At 33.4% G+C, this 20,173-nt stretch overlaps 1 protein-coding gene across 1 annotated transcript; it reads left to right on the top strand.

Moving 5' to 3' along the window:
* Positions 1 to 3: 3 nt before the first annotated feature.
* LOC124353175 (DDRGK domain-containing protein 1-like) lies at positions 4 to 15,256 on the top strand. The gene is made up of 6 exons (XM_046803047.1): positions 4 to 217; positions 6,251 to 6,355; positions 9,904 to 10,035; positions 11,646 to 11,909; positions 13,068 to 13,173; positions 15,070 to 15,256. Exons 2-6 carry the CDS (start codon positions 6,251 to 6,253, stop codon positions 15,216 to 15,218), a joined length of 756 nt encoding a protein of 251 aa, XP_046659003.1. The 5' UTR covers positions 4 to 217; the 3' UTR covers positions 15,219 to 15,256.
* Positions 15,257 to 20,173: the final 4,917 nt, after the last annotated feature.

Here is a 20,173-nt window from a genome sequence, read left to right as displayed (position 1 = left end):
TGTTGGTTTTGGTACGTGTTGTTTTTGTTCTTAGTGAGAGTGAGGTTAGGAGATTTATTTCAGAGTTAACAGTGATATAACTGTTATTTATTTTTATTTGAGTTATTATTTTATATTTAAAAGTTTGTTATGGATCTAACAATAATCTTAGCTCTAGCTTCAGGAGTTGTAATATGTGTCCTTTTTCTGTTTGTTTTTATTCAATATAACAAGAAAGGTAACGTTTTTATAAAAAAATAATATACTACACATTATTTTATTTATTAGGTTGTGTGTCTATTTATAAGTAAATTAAATATCATGTAATAAATCTAATAAAGGTGAATAAATTTAAGTGAAATAGTGTTTCTAGTCTACCAGATGGTGACTTGACTGCAGTATAGGATAGTAAGCAGCACGACCTAAAAGATTCTAAATATAGTTATTTACAATAAGTTATTGCCAACTCTTTCTAATGTATATTAAAAATTATTTGTATGGTTTTTGATGTATTAATGGTCACAAATACAATGGGGGGTATCAATTTACAATAACGTGACCATGGAAAGGTATGTTCATTTTTTTCCCCTGAAAACTACAATTTTTCCTGAAAACAATAGTGAAGAAAAAATTCGTCGGCAACGAAAATCAAAGGAGTTACGATTTTTTGAAAACTCTGTTTTTGACAGTATCTCTGGCAATTTTACTGAAATGATGCTGACAAGTACGTTAATTCTGTCAACGATGCCTGCCCGCTGCGCAGTGCTGCGCACTGCTTGCTCTTTTAGAAAAAAAATTAACTCGAGCTTGCAAAAGTTGAATCCCAGATCACGTGATGCCCCTGATCCTTAACCCTCCAAGTGTTGTTCGACAAAATTTTGTCGGTTATTTTCCATTTTTAACGCAATAATGCCCGAAAGGCATCAATATAATACAATAATATACTTTCCCCCCAGTTTATATGCACCTGTGATAATAATACTTGGCTATAAATGCCCAACCCATGAAAAAAAGTCCATTTTTCATGGTCACGGTATTGTAAATAAATACCCAATGGGGAAATACATGTGTTATTTGTGTCACAAGCTGTCAGACACATTTATCCTTCAAAATAGTAAAAAGTAACCAAATGTTACACTGTTTAGTTTGTTACATTTTATAAATACACATAAGCCTAGATAAATTTTTATTCGTCATTTAATTATTACTTTTTTATATATAAAAACAACTGAACTATAGGCGTATTGTTATTTCAAATACCTAAATCGTAATTTGGTTTGACATTCTGGTTTCGTTAGTTTAGATCATTATGAATATCAATGATTTGATTGTGACTGTGGCCGCTTATTATACTCCAGCCAGTGACTTTCTCCTGTCCTTGATTTAGGCAATATGCAAAAGGGATTTCAGGGTTTCAGTGAAATTTACCAATTGTTGGAGTTGCAGTACATTATTATTTCCTTTGTTTAAAGTTTGTTTTTGATCATAATTGTGAAGGGAACAGGATTTTTTGGACATTTGCTGTTGTAATCAGGAACACAATGTTTCAATATCTGCAATCCAATCTCTTCCTCAGACGAATAACTAACCCAAGAAATAACTACGATCTAGGATACGCAGAACAACCCAATACTGATCATGGGTGACATCAATATTGACTCCATCAAAGAACATACCCATGAAAACCAAATTTAATGAACTCCTCGCCACTTACAATCTGCACAGACTGACACTCCCAGCGACAAGGATTACCCACAACACTGCAACCTCAATTGACTGTGTCTGCACAAACATGGCACAGCATGACATTGACGTGGAGGTTGTCCACACAGGCCTCTCAGACCACACTGGGCAATACTGCAGCATGGCAATACCAACACAGGCAAAAAAGACACTAATCTCAAATCGCAGACACTTCAACAACAGAAATCTTGAGAACCTTAGGCAGCTTCTATCGGCTCAGGACTGGACAAGTGTGACCTCAGCGAGGCGGTATGGAGGAAACCTATACCAACTTCTCCAACATAATGACTTCTGCCCTAGATATAACATGTCCATACAAAAGATCTCGGGCAAGGCACAGTACCCAACGAGGAATAGTAAATGACACAGAGGCCCAGACCTTAAAAAAGAACTTCCAAATTGCTTGGCAAAAGTACATTCAAACCAGCAGAGATGAGGACAAAAGGGATGCTGTAAAAATTTAAAAAAAATATGACTTGAAGCTCAGAACCCTCCGACACCTGGCTAGCGAAGAACATATACATCAAGCCAATAACAAGAGTAAAGCTCTGTGGGGACATTGTTAATGGCGAGAGAAAAACCAAAAGGTGAACAGACATCAAACCTGCAATTGCGAATCAGAGGGAGATTAGTAGACGACCCTAAAATAATAGCTGACCACATTAACACCTACTTTGTTAATGTTGCTAATGAGATACCCTTAAGCAGAATGACAGTGTAACTCAAATGCCCCTAGACATGAATGACGTCCCAAGCTTACAAACCATGTCATTACACTCAACTACGCTCAACGGAGGTCCAGAAGATCATTGACTCACTAAAAACCCAAAACCTCAGCTGGAAATGATGAAGTGTCAGCGAAACTATTAAAATACTGCAAAAAATGAACTATCTCCCATTCTTGTTCATATAGTCAACAAATCTTTTGCCCAAGGAAATCTTCCCTTTTGGCTTAAAAAATTCCAGAGTATATGCCAAACACAAGCAAGGTGACAAGCTAGAACTTTCAAACTACAGGCCAATCTCACTGCTCTCAACCTTCTCTAAAGTAATTGAGAAGGTTGCCCTCACCAGACTACTGGAACATCTAAAGTGGAATGGACTATTAACAGACAGGCAGCATGGCTTTATCAGTGGCAGATCAACAGCGACAGCCCTCATTGATTTAATTGAGCGCACTGTAGACCACCTGGAAGCTGGGGACACTGTTATAAGCCTATTACTGGACTTTAGCAAAGCCTTCGACTGCCTGGACCATGACTTGATAATAAAAAAACTGAATGCCCTTGGAATACATGGAGTGGAGGCTAAATGGTTTAAAAACTACCTCAATGGAAGAAGTCAGCTGGTAGAAGTAGAACACACCCTGAAGAACACTATCACCTCAGTCAGATCAGACCTGCTTCCAATCCAAAGAGGAGTCCCACAGGGCTCAGTGCTTGGCCCCCGTATTGTTTGTCCTATTTCACAAATGACTTACCACAGTACCTCCAAGACTATGCGTACAGTGTAATGTATGCTGACGATAACAGTGCTGCTAACAGGAAAGAAAAACACAGAAGACCTGGAAATTGACTCATATATTGCACTGAATGTGGCTGCTGAATACTGCATAAAAAATGACCTTGTACTTAATGAGTCTAAGACAAAGCAGATTGTTCTGGGAAGAAACAGAGAGAAAGTCTCGGAACTCCCCAACATCACAGTGAAGCATCTGGGGATCATCATAGATGAAAAGCTATCCTGGAAATGGACACCTGGGTAGGCTTTGTCAAAGACTGAGCTCAGCCATCTTTGTAATAAGGAGGATTAAGACCATCAGCACTCAAGCAGCCAGCAAAATCGCATACTATGCACTGTTTGAGTCACACCTAAGCGGTACGGCATTGTGGTCTGGGGAGGCTCAACAGCAAGAAATATACAGCGGTGTACTGATCATACAAAAGAAAGCCATAAGAACAATATCTGGGCTAGGCACAAGAGACAGCTGTAACAGGCTTTTAAGGACTTAGGGATCCTCACAGCACTCTCCCTTTATATCCTAGAGACAATACTTCATGCCTCTTCTCGAAAACCTTCCAAGACACTATGATAGGCATGCTTACCAAACTAGAAATGCCACAAACTATACATTACCTCTACACAGTCAGCACTCTATGAATCAAAGCCTACATACGCTGGAGCAAAATTTTTTTAACAACCTCCCAGAAGCACTGAAGAGTATCAGCCGCAATCTGCTTAAGAAGAGACTGACAACCTGTTGCTGGACCAATCATTCTACAGCCTGGAGGAGTTCCTGAATTGGAGAGAACATTAACCACAACTGCCTAACCTGGAAACTACTATTGACAAATTGTAAAATGCTTATACTGTTTGACACCAATTCAGATCTTGATGATCTTGTATTAAGTTTTCTATCAATAAATCAATAAATAAATTATTGTACCAGACACACGTAATCGCACAATAATTGCGGATAATTAGTACGTAAGTCAAGAATCATTACAAACATGTTGTGTTCATTCCATACACACTATCTCTAAAGTTTACACTTCAAATTCAAAACAACTTTATTTATATACTTTGTACAATTACATTTAAAATTATACAAATAAATTACGGCATCAATCATAGTTTAACTCAATGAAATAGCTTCATCTATATATATAAAAATGAATGTTTGTATGTTTGTCCTTTATGGAATCGTGAAACTATTGGACCGATCATGATGAAAATTTGTACGTATATGTATTTTTCCACGGAGAAGGTTTATAAGCTATGCCCATCCCTTTCCCGATTCAGGATTCCGCCCCACTGGTTACAGAAATACCCATAAGAAATGCATTGCAGCAAACATATGTTAACGTCTTTTCAAATTTTTAATCAGCTGTTCTTTGTAAACATATATTACACTTATAGTTTTAAAGCATAGAGTAAGCTTAAGAGAAACGACAAATTTTGTTTAAACTGTTTTTGCAATCACTGTTAAACATAGACTTTACTATCCAGATAATACAATTCAAATTTGACGTAAAAATTCACCTTTAACTGCAATATTTATTTAATATAAACCATGCTCATGCTTGATCAGAAGAGTAATGCAGATATCATAATTACTATCTTACGTTGGCTACAAATATAAAGAATGTTATAAAATCAACCTTAGTTGTTTTTTTTGACAGAAGTATGGTTCTCAAAACTCCGTGTGTACATATTCTCTCGATCGAGACAACAAAGCAAGCTCAATCGTGGCATCGGAGATATAACTAATTTAATCTAAAATTTATTATAGTAAAAAAAAAAAAAAATTACTAAGTAATATAAGGACTTCGGTTCTTAAGATTTGCGTGCGAAGCCGTGGGTAACAGCTAGATAGAGGCAGGAATATGGTACATACCTTCATAATACGCCCAAGAGGCTCACGATGGAACGACTATCAATTATCTCAGCAATGTTTAGAATGTGATAGAAAAAGAATAAGTGAATATAGTGTACTGTTTTCAACGGGAAATTGCGTGCGAAGCCGCGGGCAACTTTTGCAAAAAAAATTATTGAAATGCGCAGCAAAGCGCGCCGGGCCCGCTAGTTAACTTAATAAAACCACAACACTAATTAGTTATTAAAATCGGACTAAAGAATACAGGTCACAATAGGTATGCACTGAACAACCAACCACTGAGAACTAACCAGACTCCAATAGTAAATGGAGATAAACATGACTAAATGGTGGCAGATTAATGAGTGACCACCAAAACAATCAAATCACCGAACCAAATTATCGATTAGAAATACCTAACATATCAATTATACAAATCCATTTTTATTGTAGTTATTAATTAAAGATATTTGTTTTAATGTACTATAACAGTATTGATTAAATTCAACCCTTGTAAAATCAGTTGTGTGGTATTTGAGTAATGACCGCATCTACAATGGCAATGAACTTACGCTATTTATGTCACAAGCAGACATACACGCTTATCCTTCCAAATAGTAAGGACTTAGTTTTACGTTGCCTTGTTACATCGAATAAATACACATAGGTAGTTTTTAACACCTATACCGAAACCCTGACTGTAAAACATCAACAGAAATCTGCAGTCTGTGAGACCTCATTTTACAAAATGAAGCTATTGACAGTATCAATATTTAGCATTTTGCAGAAAATTGCAACAACCAATACGCAATAACTCAAGTCCAGACTTTGTCAGTGATGGCTAAGACTTTGGCCAAAGTGACTACTCTTAAGTGATGTGATGCTGCACTACATGTCATCTAATGAGAAAAGGACCTAAAACTACATACTATCCAAACTATTCCACTTTGGCCCAAATCTATTTTCAATTAAATTCAGAAGATGCTTATTCATTATGTAATTCATTAATTTTTACTTTTGCTGTTATATAAAAATACTCCTTATATGGTAGTAAGAATAATGTGTGTGTGAGCACGTGTTTGTTGGGGTACTATTTATGTAAGGGTAGTATTTAATTAAGCTCATTTTTATTTAAGTAATTAATTTGTACAGATGACAAGCCAGCTGCTGCTAGACGACCACAACCGGCTCCTAGAGACGTGCCACGGAGAGCAGTTGCTGCTAGGAATGCCAGAGCTCGTCTCAGGGCTGCAGCAGGTACTAATAATAATGATGATTTATTTTGACAAAATCAACTTACTTACTCTTACTCCTGTGGCCACTCGAAACCCAGATGGTTTTTGACCTCGTCAACAATGTCTCTCCAACTTCCTCTATCTTGAGCCACTTCCAGTGTAGCGCCAATCGTTCTTAAATCCTTCTCCACCTGATCTCTCCATCGCATCCTAGGTCTGCCCAACGGCCTCACTCCCTCTGGTTCCCCTCGCCACACCTTCTTTATCATTTTATCTTCTCCCCTACGGGCAACATGGCCCATCCATCTCATTCTTTTACTCCTGATCAGTGCAATCACATCGGGATCTTGGTATATTTCTCTTAATTCTCTGTTCTTCCTGATCCGCCATATATCTCCTTCTTGAACTGGTCCAAAAATTCTTCTTAGTATTTTGTTTTCAAAGGTTATTAACTTTTTTTGGGATTTCTTTGTGAGTGCCCATACTTCTGACCCGTACGGCAAAACTAGCAAGATCATGGTTTTGTAAATTCTTAATTTAACTTTCCTCATTAATAGTTTGCTTTTGAGAAGTTTTGCAAGGCTCCAGTAGTTTTATTTAAATCAAAATCAAAGTTTTATTTAATTTAATACACTGTAGTCTATTTTGATGTGGACATAGAAAAACAAATATAGCTTAAAAGATGTCTATAACAGAATAAACTATTTATTAAAGCACATTTAAATAAACTTCAAATTTTCTAAAAGTTTTCTATAAAAACTTGTGTATTAAGCCAATTAAACACATCAAATAATTGTTATTATGTTTGATAGAATTAATTAATTTAGACATTGTTTCTTATATAACCATCACTATTTCCTCATTGAAGTGAAAATATTTTTATTTTTAATAAATAATTGATGTAATTATTTTCATTATTCAAAAATTTGTCTTTTAATTTATTGTAATATTGTAAATTAAATAGTAAAATTGTCCCTAGATTACTGTTATCAATGTTTTGAAAAGCAATTGAAAGTGCTTAGTTTTTTTTAATAAAATGGAATAAAAACACTCTTATTTCTGAATTGAAAAATAGGATTTCTTGGAAGTTTTGAAATACACAAAAAATCTACCTTTTTTAACCATAATTGCATTTTACTATTAGATTTCTATTTCGGTATGAATTTTTGAATAGGAAAATTATTATGTGAAATACATTAAAATGAAATAACTTTCATTTTCATGAGATAACATTTATGGATTTCACAGATTTTTTTTTTTACACCACGTATTTTTTATTAGGTATCATTGAGTGTGCAGATAAGGCCAAGCAATCTAAGGCATTAGAATTTGGATCTGAGTGAGAGATAATGCAGGTTCAAATCCTACCTTTGACCATAGATACTTGTTCGGTACCATCAGCCTTGTATTGTATCAACTCTCCTACTTATTTTGTTTGATGAGATCCTCGCACAGGCCAGTGGCCCATGAGGATGGGTAAAATAATTTAAGGCTTAAAAGGAGTCCAGATTTTCCATTAAAATAAAAAAATCTAACATTCATTCAAAACAAAATTATAACTAAACTCCTAGATTTGTAGCAGTAGTAAATGAGATATTAATCTAAAGTAGCAGTTTTTGCGATTTTCAAAAAAGTGTCATATTACTAAGGTCATACTTTTGTTAATTAAGATTAGTGATTAACTGACCTATCATCACTTTAAATATTGTCATTGACTTATGGAATACCAAAAATATTTTTTAAATAATCCTTCTGGTTCAGTCGGAAGAAATAGGTAGATTGTTTTTACTGTGACTGAAATATTATTAATTTATTCTCATGGGATTTACATTTACTTAATATCTCAAAAATCGTCCAAGGTACCAACAAATTGCTTATTGTAAAATCTAGTATACAAAGGGTACAGGGGAAGAAGGGGAAATGTCAAAAAAAAATTTGTTTTGTTTTTGTTGATCTATTATATAGGTTATGTGCTGTAGTTTTAAGTGCATAAACAAGACTGGTTAAAAATGGGTAATGTCGTTAGATAAAAATATAAATAAAATACCCATACAGGTGAAAAAGGGGGAATGTCAGGACGTTACCGGCTAAGAAGGAGGAATGTCAGCTGTGAGTCATGCAGACACGTGTAAACACGTTTTGATTGTTACTTCAATGTGATGCCTTGTGTAAGTTAGAGGTTAGTTTGTTTATGTTACGTACATAAAGTGTTTCACGATGATTTGTTTTGTTATTTACCGAAACTCATATAACGGTCCTTATGAATCTGCAGTAATTGCTAACCGTCGCCAAATTAGGGGGCTCTATAACTTGCAAGAGAATGAATTTGAACTACCACACTATCTTTATGAAGGTAAGCAACAGCAATTACTTGTATCATAACATTTTTGTGTCAGGATACTTGTCCTAACATACCATGATAAGGAACTCGTTTTTTTACAGCATTAATACTCTATTACACATTTTAAAAAGTTAGATAAATAACTAACAACATAAGACTGTGTAAATTTTATATTTTGTATATTGTGGTATCATCTTTTGGAAACCGCAAGTATTCTGTGGTTGGTTTTAGATTTTATTCCTATTTCCAAGGCAAAGTTTGATGACGTTGTGCACCTATCCAGATTCTGCACAAAGAATGCCAAAGAGTACTTCAAAGCATTACCTCATGCTGAATGAGGGCCTGGAGTACTGTAGTCTTAACCAAGTAACATTGTAACTTAATAATGTTCTCATTTTATCAATTAAATTCAATCTGTATTCAAACAAGTTTTGATTTAACTCATGACATTCCCCCTTTTTAACCAGTAAAAGTGTATTATTGACATCATTTTTTAAACAAAGCGTTCTAGTGAATTTCAAATGTCATGACAACCTACAAACCATATGGTAAACATATCAAAGATATGTTTTTAAAATTAATATTACATAATTCAACATACCATACGTATCAGTCTTAAAACTTTAAAAATGTTCCCCTGTAAAATTAGTTAAAAGTGACATTCCCCCTTCTTCCCCTGTACCCTTCCCTTACAGAATACTTATTTTGCTTTTTTTCTCTAGGTTCACAAATAACAGAGTTGTGAATTTAAAAAAATTAAACAGCCATGTTGAAATGAAAGATGACATTTGTTAGATAAGTTTTTGAACAAGTTTCAACTTCTTTTTAGAGTTACTGTTTCCACAAGCCGAATTATACAGCATTTAAATAAAAACAATTTGAATGGGGCCCATGGTTTTGGGCTGTAGGGGTCAAGTTTGGTGAAGTTATGTAGAAATTTTCACTAATTTCTGCCATGAGGCCGATTGCAATTGGCTGATTTTGTTTACACAAATCTACCTAAAATGCATAATGTTCTTCACACAGATTTAAAAAATGTTTCATTTTGATTTCTAAAACAATCTTTTAAGATTTTTATGGGTTACACATTTTTTTGCTGTGAGCTGCTCCTTACTAGTAATTTCTAATAATGTTTTTATTTCAAAAGTGCTGTTTTAACCTATTTTACTCCTTAGAAAAATATTTATTTCTATCTCATTTTTTATTAACTAATGAGATAATTCATGTAGGACATCATGACGATGAAGATGAGGCTGAAGAGGAAGCTGCGGCAGTTTGCTGATCTGGATATCGACCCCAAAGTAGGAGCAAAGAAAAGAGCTAAATTGGAAGCAAAGGCTGAAAAGAAAGCTCAGAGAGAGGTAAGCTAAAAACTTCAGTCTCTGTGTCTTTAGGGCAAAAATATAAAGAAGCTTCTAGTACACTTTAACCTAAACATCTTGTGTGCAGCTTTCAGGGAGACATAACATTCAGGATGGGTGGAGGGAATTGTAGTTATGTAGTATTTGTTAGGTCAGTTGTGAATGAAAAAGTAATTAATAGTTACAGCTATTTACAAAAGTAAAATATATTCAATGTTGAGGGCACTATTTTGTGGACTAGAAAGCACTCCTTTGGATACTCTACAACTCTAATATAGGAATAGAAAGTAAACTCCAGTGGCTCCTACTACAGCCAAAAAGCATTTACTCGCACACTTGTATTCCACTTTGGGTATAAGGGTAGAGTTAAAAATCTAAATTTTCGGCTGTGCCTTCCTCTTAAATTGACCTAGATTGTTGCTAAATCCCTATAGAATATGTCAAATGGTTTTCATGATAATGTGTGAACAAACCTATGTGGACATACACATAAGAACGTGAATTTTTTAAACTGTCCTGATTTACTTATAATATTTACTATAAGTTTAATTCCCTACAGGTAAATGTATGCAGTCCACCTTACCTGCTGCTTTTGTTTGTAACCTCTGTACGTTTTTTGAAGAAATGAATATATGCAAACCCGATACAGTATAGTATACATGTTCTCGCTTCCCAATCCCTGTTCGCTGTATCATCCAATTTCCGTAGTTCAGTCCAGAAATTATATCAATATTTATAAACCTTATCAGTATCGTATGCATCATTAGTGAAAAAACGGACGTGATGTCCTCCCAACAATTTTCTGTCATAAAAAATTGCACAGAGTGTCTGGTGTATTGTTTTTTTGATTGCATTTGCTATGATTTTATGATGAGTGGGCTCACTATGCTCACTTGTTTCCTAAAATTGCACAAACAGAACAAATGTTTCATTGAATCATGTTAATGCACGGACTACATTTTTGTTCCTTCACTACTGTAAATATGTTCTCCTATAATGCCAGAGGTAACCAATTTCTATTACCTTACAATTCATCAAGTTTGTTCATTAGGTAAAATCAGAGTAAACTAATTGGTTAAATTTCGTCACTGCTACTATCTGTAATAAAAGTTGGATAATATCATATGTCATTACCTAGATATATGCATACAAAACTACAATATATATTTATTCATACAAATACAAAATACTGGTACACTGCATGGCATGTTGTATTCTGTGACAAAAATAATACCTATTTTAACAGTAAATTAATTTACTTTAAGTTACTTTGTAGAGTATTTTTGGGTGGTATTACGGACAGAAAATATGCCTAGAAACTATGTTATATTAATAACGTAAATTACAAATTTCATCCAAATATATCCACTAAGTTTTTCGTGATTGGGTATCAAACATCTAAACTTCCGCATTTATAATATATTTAGGATTAGTTTTTTTGTCAATATTATTATTGTAACAGAAGTTTCTGGTCTTATCACTGGTTATTAATAATTCTTGTACATTAATTACTTATTTGCCTTGTTCTTTTTTGTATAACTGAAGGATAAAGCTACTTTAAAGTTCAGATCAGTTTTATTTTCAGTTGCGGTAATACTATTAATTTCTAGGTACAAGAACGGGAAAGAGAGGAAAAGAAGCGTAAACAAGAGTTGCTGGAAGAAGAAAGGAAAAGGGCCGAGTTAAAAGAAAAACTTGAGGAAGAAAAACGGCTCGAAGAGGAAAGAAGAGCAAAAGAGGAAAAGGAAAGGCAGGAGCATGAGGAGTATTTGAAACTTAAAGAAGCTTTTAGTATCGAACAAGAAGGTTTTGACGAAGCTGAAAGCGAAGAAAACAAAGCCAACCTCTTGCAAGATTTTATAAGCTATATTCAAGTAAGCCAACACATAATATTTTACATTTTTTAAAGTATATAACTAATTATAAATTTATTTTACAACTAAAAAATCTATTTCTAATTAAGATGTTGTTTTAACTGGTTTTCTTTCCTTTTACAATGTTGTTACAACATAATTCGTTTAGAAAGTTTGCATTATATTTTATCAGTTTCATAATTTATTGGTGTAGTAATTTATAAATTGTTCACGTAACTGGTATGTGTATATGAAAACATCCTGTGAAAATATGAATAACAACATTCCAACTTCCAGTGTTGGAATATATATTATAAACGTTATATATGATTTACGCTGTATATTGGATTTGACCTTGCAAATTTCTTCTATTTGAAATTAGTAAATATATGTAGTTTTAATATTATAATTTTTACACAGTTGTGCTTAACCGAATTAAGTAAAAATTTCTGCTGTCTGTACCCTTTTCTGATTTGTATTACTAATGGTAAAGTCTAGCGGGTACTACAGTTATCATAAGGTAAAGGCCGAACATTACTGCTCCTTGGATACAACCCACCAGCTCTGCCATTAGGGGTTGTAATGGAAGTCACATTTAAAATGTTGGTCCTCAGATTAAATGTTAGTTAGAGAGTGTTTCTTAGCCTCAACTTCGGCTGGTAAAATAAGACATCCTGTACATTTTTTCAAAAACCTTCCATTCTTCAATATTGAATTCTTTATCTGAAGTTTGTAATAAGTGTTTCTTTCACATTTTGTTTCAATATTTGTAATATTCTTTTTCATATACTGTATAAGATTGTAAACATTTTAGATTTGTATGGAAAATTTTAAATCTATGTATTTATTAGGTGGTTATGCTTTATAAAATAAAAACAAGCAACTTTTTATATGATGTGGTATTTCCCCATTTAGAATTATCTCAAAAACTCAATTTAAATTTTAATTTAATACCTTTTTGTATTTTAAGGGATTCATTGTACCAAGATTTTATTTGTACGTGAAGTAAGCATTGACTGTACTCTTTGAACTTTTTTACTTTTTATACATACGTAATTGTATAAAATAAGTTGCTTCTTTGTGTCTGAAGTATAGGTCCTACTATAGATAATAGACACAGTATTGTATGATGATCTGTATGATTCAGTCTTACTTTACACAAGTTGTTGTTTGTTTTAGAAAAATAAAGTGGTTGTTCTCGAAGACTTAGCAGCCGAGTTCAAACTGAAAACGCAGTTTGTTATTGACAGGATACACGATTTACAGGCAGAGGGCCGTTTGACAGGTAATCTCACCTGCAGTTTTGTAGTATAACAGAAAAAGAAAAAGATTTTAAATAAATTTAAACTCAACAATAAAGAAAAAGATTTTTAAAACGATTAAATAGTGACCTTCAGTAAGGTAAACTGGAAGTATTGCACAGAGTTTGCAATCACTTTTTTTCTTACATAATTGTTGGTTGGTTAATTCGTATTAGATAAATTAAATTAATACTAATGCATTTCCTAATAATACCCTTTTCTAATTCCATTGAACACCTTTTTTAATTGTGCTCTTATACAGGGTGTTCATTAAAGGTGTTCCAATACTTTGGGATTTTGTTATACACATAAAAATGAGCAAAAAAGTTTGTATGAACGTATGTCCTATAACCTTTAGTTTTCCTGGTACTTTTGGGATTATAACCGACCACACCAGTATGAAGAACACGAAAATATAAATTTATAGAAACAAACATGATAGAATGAAAAAACAACTCTTTAATTACAAAATTACAAACTTACAAGCATTTCCAGGTATTGTGATCGGTATTGTTGTCGCTGTTATCTTATCTTTCTCGAGAATCCCGATTACGGCAGGCCCGCGCGGCATCACATGATTTACAGGGTACATAATTGCCTTTCCATTACAATTCAATTTATATTTCTGATCAGCCCCTCTAGAATTTGATATTTTACTGATAGGTACTATCTCAAGGGATGTTTTTCTTTCGTCGACACTCCGCCGGAGGCACTCGCATTTTGGGTGGCAGAGTGTGATCAAGAAAAAAACAAGTTTTGAGTGTTTTTTTTCAATAAAGAGTTTAGTTTTAGTTTGGTAATGTTTGTTTTTATTGAAGTTTTGTGTTTGGAGAAATGTAGAGCTAAAACACGGAAGTACAACAAAGCGACGCACCAGCTGAACGGGCGGCGAGACTCTGCAATCACGTTATCTACTAGACCGCTCGACTTTGACCTCTGTCTGAGGATGGGGGAGGGGTTTGCGATAAGACAATTCCTGTTTTATATTGACGAAATATTGTTCTACGCTAATCTAGTAATCAGTAGAAGCAAAATGTCAAATAACGATTCATGTCTGGGTGTGGTCGGTATAATCCCAAAGTACCTTTTCCTTCTATCTGTCTGTATGTGTTGTTCATAAAAAAAAATTATATCTTTTGAACCAGTTAAGATAAAGTAATGTGATTAACTCAAAGCTACATAAAAAGAATAGATCTTGTAAATTTGCATTTACACAATTTTAATAGGATCACATTTTAGTAACACAATAAATAACCAGATAATATTATAATAGTTGATATATAATATATACCACTTACTGCATCCAAGTGAAACTGCTTAAATAATTACGCAAGAGTACACACTGTTTCTGCCGTCTTACAAATTACTTTAATGTTATTGTACAGTAGTGTGTTTGTGATATATCTTTTAGTAGATTTGTTGTTTTTAGCTATATGGTTATTTATTATGTTACTAAAATGTGATCCTCTTAACATTTTGCAAATGCAAATTGACAAAACTACATTTTTACATAGCTTTGAATTAACCACAAGATTTATATAATTTATTTAAAGTTAGGCAAATAAATACAAGACATAATATTTTCATAATTTAGCATCATAGTATCTCCAATGCCCAACTACGTAGTGTTATATTTAATTACATTTTTAATACAAAAAAATGAAATATTTGTTTTGGAAAATGAATAGAAATAACGTATATTGTGTAATTTAATCCTATACTACATGTTTTTTTAATAGAATCGTATAAATGAAGACGTTTTAATACATCTTTTTAAATAATATAAAATTAAAAATTATATTGATTTATCAAATTGCTAAGAATACATTAAGATGGTGTTGTTTGGTATATAATGTAACAGAGTGTTTGTATTCACACAGGGGTGATTGATGATCGAGGAAAGTTTATCTACATCAGCCAGGAAGAATTAGAGAAGGTGGCTAAATTCGTGAAACAGCGTGGCCGAGTCTCTCTTACCGAGCTGGCAGAGAATAGCAACAGACTCATCAATTTGATTCCTGCCACATAATCCAGAATATTTTTTACGAAATAAACGTATAAAAATTAGCTTCTTTAATATCTTCTCCTAAATGTCAAAAAAAAAATTCCATAACATAAGTTTAAAAAAAGTCAACACTTACGGTTGTGTACACGATTTCCATCAAGTTTTTTTTATACAAGGTGGTATCAGAAGATTTTCGAACTGTACTCACCATTTTTTTTTGTAATGCAACTGTACAAGTTGGCGTGCCAGTAGCCGCTGAGGTATTGTGCAGAGTTTCGTTGTTGTGAATGATTAGATTATGTCTACAAGTTTTGCTTTGTTGTTGTGTGTTATCATTACGTAGCGATTTTTGTGATGGCTGATAAATTCGAGTAACGTGCTTGCTTCAAGTTTTGTTTTAAACTTAAGAATTCACCAACGGAATCTTTTGCAATGCTTCAAGAAGAACATTCACTGAGCAGAACACAGGTTTTTGAGTTGTATGCTTGTTTTAAGGCTGGCAGAACTTTAATTGAAGATGATCATCGTTAAGGACATCCTTCCACGAGCAAAACAGATGAAATTGTTGGAAAAATTCGGCACCTCAGTCCTGAAGACCTCCATCAGACAATAAATGACTTATGAGAAGTGCAAGAAAATCAATGCTCGTGGTTATTTTTCACATTAAAGGCATTGTCCTTCGTGAGTTTGTGCCACCTGATACTACAGTGCACTCTGTTTTTGAAAGACAAAAAATGGCTGTTGCATCACGACAACGCTCCAGCTCACACTTTCATGAAAACAACACAGTTTTTGGCCAAAAACAACATGGCTACCATTTCACATCCTGTCTATTTACCAGATTTAACTCCTTGTGACTTTTCTCTCTTCCCAAAAATGAAAATGCATGTTTTGACAATGTTGAAGACGTAGGAAAAAAAAACGTAGGAAGTTCTCAACATCTCTCCGGAAAAGCTGTTTTTTTGACACTTTCCCGTCATGAAAAAAATGCTAGGATCATTGTATCAACTCAAATGGAGTTTATTTCGAAGGGGAGTTTTTTTTTTGTATTGTGGGGAAAGGATTGCAGATAATGTATTCTTGTAGAAATTGTATTGGAGATAAGGATTCAATTTTATAACTGCAATACAACGGACCACACGTAGTAGCCCATGAACTGAATGAGAAAGCGAGGCCCATCAGGAGTTGGCTGGAGCTGAAATGAAACGGTCATAAATCTCCAATCTCCGGGTAGAGGAGACAGCTTTGGCCACACATAGTGGCCCCGCCAGCTGAGAGGACAATCACATAGAAATAGAAATCCCTTTATTGTCTACAGAATAAAAGTACTATCGACAAAGGTCAAAATCACAGCCACAAGCCAGGTCACAACATTAGCCTAAGCAAACTCGCAAACACTCCACGACTATTTAAGGTTTACAAAATTAAAATCATACAAATTTTACCAATCTATAACAAACCACAGAAAAGACAATTTTTTAATCCTGCATTTGAAATTATACAAATTTATAATCTAATAAAACACAATGAACAATTGTATGGGATTTCACAGCCTTTATGTATGCAAAGTAAAATTATTTTAAAAAGAGCCTATCTAGAACATTAAACAACAATCTTAAATTTAATGTTTTCAAGCATAACAAACTCTATAGCATAGAAATGATTATCAAGTAATCAACAAAAAAATCGTTTTTAAAAGTAATTCTTCATCGTACTTATTCATAAGATATTTCAAACGATTATAAATCTCTAAATTTAACACAGTATAACACTATTTAAGGATTTTGTTAACCTGCAGTAGTTATTTGTAGTGTTACTTTTGTGCATTGTATTGTAAGAATGAATATGGTGTGCAAAAAGTTATACATTAAAAACAAAAGGGGTGAAATGTGTAAAAAAGCTAGGTGTACAAAAAATAAGTTATTAACAATTTTAATTTGATACCTAAAAAGTGTAATTAGTGGAAATATAAATTTATTAAGAGTCCAGTTGCTGTTGCAACCAGAATTTTAAGAAATAATAACTTTAGTAATCTCAGAGCATTTGCCTTACTTTATTCCAGTTCAATTGAGCAGAAAGCCACTACCCAAATAAATGGATTAAAATGCATTCATTTTGATTTTGGGTAGAGGCATAATGTAGGGAACCATGTAAACCTGACGTCTCAATGTAGACTTGATCGGAACTCCTTTATTAGTTTGAAAAAACCAACGTACAATGTCTGGCATGCGAAGAAAGAAAGTTTGTTGCAAAATGTTGCACTATTTACTATATTAGATCTTTAAATTGATTAATTACGAGAAAAGTGCCTATTGTAGAGTTTACTCAATATTATGAATAAAATGTCTCGTCAAGCTATCAAAAACAATAGAGATAAGCACAATCTGTCATTTTGTGACTTAATGTCATTATTTAGATGTTATCTCAATCCCATGTTAGTTTCCAAGATAGTTGTCGTCGTGTTGTGTTGCGTTCATTGGTGCAATACAAAAATAAATTATCGGAAAGAACCATGGAGGAAAATGCAGGTTCGCAAGGTAAATTGGCACTATGCGTTGAAGAGGCTTGAGCTGGTCCCCTACATGCTGAAAGAAGCTCCTTATCAAATTTTGGAGGTACAGTAAAAATAAGAACTTTTGATTTTTTTAATGATCAAATATTTATTTTCAGTTATGTTTGTTTAGTTTTCAAATCTATGGTTCCTATCCACACTGGGCTTTTTTACACATACCCAGTAAAAAACCCAGTGATCAGTGGGGTATGATTTCTTTATATTTATTTATGTGTTAGCTTGGAATTTGAATCCAAAAGAAAATTGAATGTGTAGATTACACGTTAAAACTAATTTAACGAGCATCAAACTGAAAAGTCCAGTATCCTTTGAACTGAGCTCTTCTTATGGCCTTATCTTTTATCTTTGGAATTTATATTAAACAATAACGTAGCCAGGACAAAATTTGGGGAAGGGGGTCAAGACAACTGATATTTCCCAAATTGGACAGAAAATAAGGCCCCATTTCGTTCCTTAAAAAGTTCTTGACTCGTATCAATGTTGAGAACGATCTTTCAGCAGTACATTTCAGTAATACTGAATTGTTTAAATAATAACAATCATTTACTAAAACAGTAATTGAGACAATTGAAAATTTGGAGGGAGGGTTTGGACCCCTTGGATTCTCTTGCTGGCTACATCCTTGCTATTAAATTTATTCAGCACTTACATAAATAGGTAAGTAATAGTGTAACAGAGCCATTATGTACAAGTATCCGTATATTGTAATTGTCTCTTTAGGGATGAGGAGAACTTTTTCAGAACCACTATTGTAGGGTTCCATATTCACTGTTCTTAGTAGTAGTAGTTCCCTTCTGTTCCCCTTTTCATCTCTGAACTAGACACAAGTAACAACTATGCAGTATGTAGGTGATATTAGACTAATTTGTAGCCACAACAAAATAAATTCAGTAGTCATCACAAAATGCAATGTTGATAGTGAAATGTTTCTTTGTCTCCCTGTCACCACAATCAAATCCAAATTAATAATAAATTCATACAGTTTTTCAGGAAAAACCTAAATTTATCCTGATGGAGGAGAGCAAGTCCAAAGCATTGTGAAAATGTTATACATTGGGAGACAAGAAAAATTGTAAAGGAAAATGATGAACTTATACAGCTTGAAACTGATAAAGGGTTCATAATAAATTACATAAAAATCGCCAATTCTATCAACAGTTGTTTTTTTTTTTTTTTTATGTTGTAAAGGACTTAGGATTCGAAAAACATGCTTTAAATTTGCATCTTCAAAATTTGTCAACACAGAGTAGGTTTTCAAAATAATAATTTCCCTTAAGAATTCATATTCAACTGGGTGGGATGCTGTCAGCCAACTAATTTCTCATTCATTTAAATGAAATGAAATATTTCTTTATTTGAGGCGAAATTAGGGCCTCATGGCCCTTTCTTACATTTAACCTCATATACAAAACTGTGAACTGTTCATTGTCAAAACTAATAAAATTTATTATTAGAAAAAGGAGTCCAGAAATGTTAAAGTGGTCGGAAATCAAACTACTTTTTTTAAAAAAGGATTACAAAATCAATACTTCTAATAAATTATTGTCCTGTTGCAATCTTATCAGTTTGGGCTAAAATCTTTGAAAAAGGGTTTTTTCTGACAAAACAGTTCCTTCAAATATTCCTAAAAAGATTTTCTGACAGGACTATTGAGTTTCTTCAAATATAAAACAAATCCTTAATAAATGCCAATTTGAATTTCAAGAAGGATCCTCAACAAGTTATGCTATTTTTAAATTGGCAGAGTTGGGTTTGCTGTCACTTGACTAGGGATCAATTAATGTATAATCTATGATTTGACCTCTCAAAAACTTGACTGTGTGTACTATATCATTCTTCTCTAGAGATTAGATTTCAATGGTTCCTGGGAAAGGAGTTGCTGACATTGTATCTGTTATTTCAAACGCAAAAGAGATTTATTCATCTGGTACCATACTCTTCTAAAACTGGCTTATCAATGACAGGAGTGTTCTTCAGGGATATGCTTTGGGTCTTAAACGTTTATTGCTCTATGTTAACGACTTCCTACACATACTCCCATATGCTTCAGTTTGTTATCTTTGACTGTAATAGACATATGCCTGGTCCGTTTACTGGTTTTAAGTGATGAGAAGGCAGGTAAGTGGTTTAGGTCTAATGGGTTGGTAAACCAGTAAATAATCAGTTTACAATAATTTCAAACAATATTACTCGCTGAAAAAATGTTTTCAAAGCCATTTCCCAAATTTCTTGGATTTGTAGTGGGCGGAAATTTGCAATGGAGAGATACATTATTTTTCTTTAAGGTAAACTGAGCTTTGCATGTTTTGCTCTGAGAACTATCTCCCCTGTAATAAGTTTATAAAAAAATAAAGCTGTCTACTATGCATTTTTCATCCACATCTGAGGTATAGAATAATATTTTGAG

Source organism: Homalodisca vitripennis, chromosome 1, assembly GCF_021130785.1.
Source record: "Homalodisca vitripennis isolate AUS2020 chromosome 1, UT_GWSS_2.1, whole genome shotgun sequence".
NCBI classification, from domain to species: Eukaryota; Metazoa; Arthropoda; class Insecta; order Hemiptera; family Cicadellidae; genus Homalodisca; species Homalodisca vitripennis.
The sequence above is the reverse complement of the archived record's forward strand: the minus strand, read 5'-3'. Positions and strand labels throughout refer to the sequence as shown.

Coding starts and splice junctions, on each gene's coding strand:
- LOC124353175 (XM_046803047.1), top strand. CDS start 6,251: ATGACAAGCCAGCTGCTGCTAGACGACCACAACCGGCTCCTAGAGACG. Junction 10,036..11,645: donor AAAAGAAAGCTCAGAGAGAG/GTAAGCTAAAAA, acceptor ATTAATTTCTAG/GTACAAGAACGGGAAAGAGA. Junction 13,174..15,069: donor GGCAGAGGGCCGTTTGACAG/GTAATCTCACCT, acceptor GTATTCACACAG/GGGTGATTGATGATCGAGGA.